This window comes from Oncorhynchus nerka, linkage group LG1 (assembly GCF_034236695.1).
Source record: "Oncorhynchus nerka isolate Pitt River linkage group LG1, Oner_Uvic_2.0, whole genome shotgun sequence".
NCBI classification, from domain to species: Eukaryota; Metazoa; Chordata; class Actinopteri; order Salmoniformes; family Salmonidae; genus Oncorhynchus; species Oncorhynchus nerka.
The window spans coordinates 49588997-49593938 of record NC_088396.1 but is presented as its reverse complement, the minus strand read 5'-3'; the positions used below and the strand labels follow the sequence as shown (position 1 = coordinate 49593938).

Below are 4942 nucleotides of genomic sequence, written 5' to 3'. Positions count from 1 at the left end.
TATTACCAGCGTTCTATGCCAACTTCCTGTTTCTCTAGTTCTGTTTCCTAGATTTTCCTGAACTTTCTTAGACACTACGTTGCCAAATGTATGTGGACAGCTGCTGATTGAAAATCTCATTCCAAAATCATGGGTAATAATACGGAGTTGGTCATAGATGATGGCTAATTGCTGCTGGGACTTCCATTCAGCTTCCATTCAGCCACTAGACCATTAGTAAAGTTTGTCATTGATGTTGGATGATTAGGCCTGGCTTGCGGTCGGCGTTCCAATTCATCCCAAAGGTGGTCATTGGGGTTGAGGTCAGAGCTCTGTGCAGGCCAGTCAGGTTCTTCCACACAGATCTCAACAAACCTATTTATGAATGGACCTCACTTTGTGCATGGGAGCATTTTCATGCAGGAACAGGAAAGGGCTTTCTTTCTCCAAACTGTTGTCACATAGTCTAGAATGTCATTGTATGCTGTAGTGTTAAGATTTCCCTTCACTGGATCTATGCGCCGTGTTGCCAGGGAGAAGGTCAATCCCGCAGTCATAGGGACGGTGCGGCGGAAGGGAAGTGGCCCGGGCCTTGCTGAACACCTCCCAGAAGATCCTGGTACTCCACGGGAATGGCAGAGAATTCTGGAGCCACCTCCGAGGGCCCCGTGAGACGTCCCGGGGCAGACTGCGCCGACTTCAGACAATGGGCATGGCAGAAGAGACTCCAGCCCATGATAGCACACGTAGAACAGTTTATGAGTGGAATGTGTCGCTGGAGACGGAAGAATCCCAACACCATGGGAATCTGGTGGTACTTTGATGAGCAGGAAATGAAAGGTCTCGCTGTGATTCCCTTACACACGTAGGTTGATGGGAGTGCTGTTATTGGTGACCCGACCTATAGAGCGCACGTCCAGCACTCTAACATCCATGGGAATGGAGAAGGGCTGAGTGGGGATGTTCAGGTCGTCGGGCAAGCAGAGTCGTCAGGCAAGCAGGCTCAGAGACAGGTCAGGCAAGGGTCAAACCCAAGAGGGCAAGAAAAAGCGAGACTGGGGAAAAGCAGGAGCTGAGACAAACCGCTGGTTGACTTGAACAAACAAGATGAAGATGGACAGACAGACAGAAAACACAGGTATAAATACACAGAGGATAATGAGGAAGAAGGGAGACACCTGGAGGGGGGTGGACACAATCACAATGACAGGTGAAACAGATCAGGGTGTGACACAAACAGGCAAAATGTCAATTGGAGAGACAAAGTGGACTCGCAATTGAACGGCTCAGACACGGGATTTATGAATAATTCAGTTCAGATCGACATTTGTATGGTCTATGGAATGTTCCTATGGAATCCCACTATTTTGATTGCATTTGCTATTAGCATCTCATCAACTTCCCTACTTTCAACTTTCCTATACACTGACCAGCTGACATGTGGCGTGCCATCATGTGTCCTGAGGTTGTGGATTATGGACCAAACTGAGCTCTGACATCGCCCAAAATAGTTAGTCTTACACAGTTTAAAATGTAAAAAAAGCCTTTGAGAGACCAAAACATCAATATAATATATTTTCCCCATTAAAATGCTCAGTTGAATAAATGTACCTTTTCTCTCATCTCTAACGATCAGTAAGGCTGAAGGACAGGCTAGGTGGCCTCAGCAACATCGAATCCTGTCATACATTACATCATGCTTTCACAAATGATTTGTTTATCCAACCATTTGCTCATTTGTGTGTTCACTTGTGTATGTTTTGTTGTTGGTGGTGGTGGTGGTGATGTGTGTGTGTGTGTGTGTGTGTGTGTGTGTGTGTGTGTGTGTGTGTGTGTGTGTGCAGAGAGTGTCCGGGGAGGGGAGTTTCTGTCAGTAACTCAGGGATAAATAGAGAGGCAGAGCTCAGAGTTTGTCAGAAGGCAGACCTGACAGGGTCACACACAGGACCAAGCAGGAGCAGGACATCAGCATTTTTACTTTTTAATACAAATGGAGAAACATGAAGATGTTCAATACTGTTTTCAAGACGGAAACTCTTCTTGCAGAAAGGCTTTTCTATCGACATCTATCTACATAACACTGTACATCTTCTTCTCATTGATTTCAGCAGTTACAGTATTTTTGAATCTACTGGTGATCATCTCCATCTCTCACTTCAAGCAGCTCCACACTCCAACCAACCTGCTCATCCTCTCTCTGGCTGCGTCAGATCTCCTGGTGGGACTGATTGTGATACCAGTAATGACTGTAGCATTAATGGAATCATGCTGGGGTTTTGGAGAATATTTCTGTGTGTTTCAGATCTACATTGCTTCTTTATGTACTTCTTTATCTCTGGGCAATTTGGTCTTGATATCTATTGACCGCTATGTTGCTGTGTGTGATCCCTTATTGTACCACTCTAAAATAACAACAACAAGAATGATGTGTTGTATATCCACTACCTGGTGTTGTTGTATCATATACCGTGCTGCTAATATACAATCTTTTGTAAATGTACAGGTACCAAGTAGGTGTTTGAAAGAATGTACTGCTGTTGAAGGGTCAATCTGGGTTAATATCACTGACATTGTAATTACAATGGTTGTCCCGTGCTCTGTTATTATAACACTTTATATGAAAATCTGTGTGGTGGCCAGATCACAGGCCAGAAAGGTATTTTCAAAAGAGGCTGCCAGTGTGTCTGGTGTTAAAACTGTACAGGCAAATAAGTCTGAGAAAAAAGCAACAAAAACTCTGTCTATTGTTGTTTTCAACTATTTCATTTGTTGGTTTCCATCTTTATTAGTTTTTTTTCTTTTTTCTTTTTTAAGTTATAATTTGTTATCATATTTAATCGCTTTTCTGGCATTTGTTAATTCCTTAATCAATCCAATCATTTATGCTTTCCTTTATCCATGGTTCAAAGTGACAGTTAAACTTATTTTATCTCTGAATTTAAGGCGTTCATAGTTCATGTTTTTATTCCCTAGTTTGACAAACATAAGTTTTATATAGTTTTATTATACAATTGTTGTAAGTATCTCATTCATGTAACAATACACTGACATGACTTATCTCAGTGTTTAGGTACATGTGGTGTTGATACAGAATGATTTGACTGGATTCAATTGGAATGACTTGGAGTCGGCATAAGAAGGAATAAGCTTGTTTAATAAAATACATTGTAGTCATTTTGGGTTGTATATTCCAAATGCCAAAGTCTGTTGATGTTCCATGTGATTTAATGATAAATAGTTTGTAAGTATTCTAAAAGTACATTTTGAGGACGTCATGAGTCTTTCTATATGTTGTTCAACATCTCCCTCTAGTGGCTCAATTGGGACACAATGCCTTCACCACGTGTAGTAAAATGTAAATGTACAATATGCATGATATCAGATAACATCCAAGTCTATCTCAATGGTGTATTGTGTAAGTAGTTAATGGTCAAATTTAAGAATTTGCAAATATGGGTAACACTTTATAATAGCAGTCAGTAATAAAACATGTGTAAGGAATGTACAGTTTGTTCACCATTTATTAATCATTACTCCCAAATGTGTTAAATGTTAGTCAGGTAGGTATTCTCACATGTGTAAATTACTAGTATGTGCATGTAATAATGTCTGTAATAATGATACATAAGATCATTCATAAGATGTGTAATGAATATCATATAAACTATTTACTAATCATTAGTATATGCATTAATGATTAAGCACAACAGTGAAGGAGACCACATCAGACAGCTCAACCTCAACATACTGTGTATGAACAGTACCACTACTCCCACTACATCACTGCTGCTAGGTCAGGGGTCACACAAGAGCAGCTCTCTCAGATGCTGTGGAGTCTGAATTAATATATAGATTGGTAACAGTTTATAATAACACTTTGTAATAATGAATGTAAAATGTTTATTTTGACTCCACATCATTAATGACTCATTACTCCCACATTAGTTTTAGAAAGCTAGTTATTTATTTTTTAAACATTTTTATTTCACCTTTATTTAACCAGGTAGGCAAGCTGAGAACAAGTTCTCATTTACAATTGCGACCTGGCCAAGATAAAGCAAAGCAGTTTGACACATACAACGACACAGAGTTACACATGGAGTAAAACAAACATACAGTCAATAATACAGTATAAACAATTCTATATACGATGTGAGCAAATGAGGTGAGATAAGGGAGGTAAAGGCAAAAAAAGGCCATGGTGGCAAAGTAAATACAATATATCAAGTAAAACACTGGAATGGTAGATTTGCAGTCGAAGAATGTGCAAAGTAGAAATAAAAAATAATGGGGTGCAAATGAACAAAAATAAATAAATAAATAAAATAAATACAGTAGGGAAAGAGGTAGTTGTTTGGGCAAATGATAGGTGGGCTATGTACAGGTGCAGTAATATGTGAGCTCCTCTGACAGTTGGTGCTTAAAGCTAGTGAGGGAGATCAGTGTTTCCAGTTTTATTCACACATTGATAAACAACTTTTACAGTATGTAATAATGATTTTAATGATCTCTCATCAGATGTTTAATAAATTAACGTATAAACCATTAATTGATCATTAGTAAAGTTGTATTGTAGTCCCTAATATAAAGTGAGGACTATTCAGACTTTCTTAATACTTTATAAATGTTTTGAACAGTGACCAGTGTAATTTATCACAAAAAGATGTACATGCTATTGGTAGACATTCCAGCAGTATCTGATACTCCTTAAGATCTCAAAATGACCTAGAACATATCAATGGACACAACACAGAGGATGTTAAAGGAAATATATTGAACATTTTATTCCAAAACAGTCAGATTGTTGTAGTAGTGTGCTGAAGGATGCTAAAATCTTTATCTGAAAATAATAACATTCGTTTTTGTTGGCAGTGACTATCAAAACCAAAGTGTGGATTGCAGTCACCCATTAGTGTCACAAACATGTGTTTAGCAGATGTTATTGTGGTTGTAGCGAAATGCT

General features: G+C 39.0%; 1 protein-coding gene across 1 annotated transcript; it reads left to right on the top strand.

The window, feature by feature from the left end:
- The first annotated feature begins 1910 nt into the window (after positions 1-1910).
- On the top strand, positions 1911-3238 carry LOC115127044 (trace amine-associated receptor 13c-like). Its single transcript, XM_029656685.2, has one exon. It carries the CDS (start codon positions 1970-1972, stop codon positions 2930-2932), a length of 963 nt encoding a protein of 320 aa, XP_029512545.2. The 5' UTR covers positions 1911-1969; the 3' UTR covers positions 2933-3238.
- The last annotated feature ends 1704 nt before the right edge of the window (positions 3239-4942 follow it).

Excerpts from the sequence above, each read along its gene's own strand:
- LOC115127044 (XM_029656685.2), top strand. The coding sequence starts at position 1,970 with ATGGAGAAACATGAAGATGTTCAATACTGTTTTCAAGACGGAAACTCT.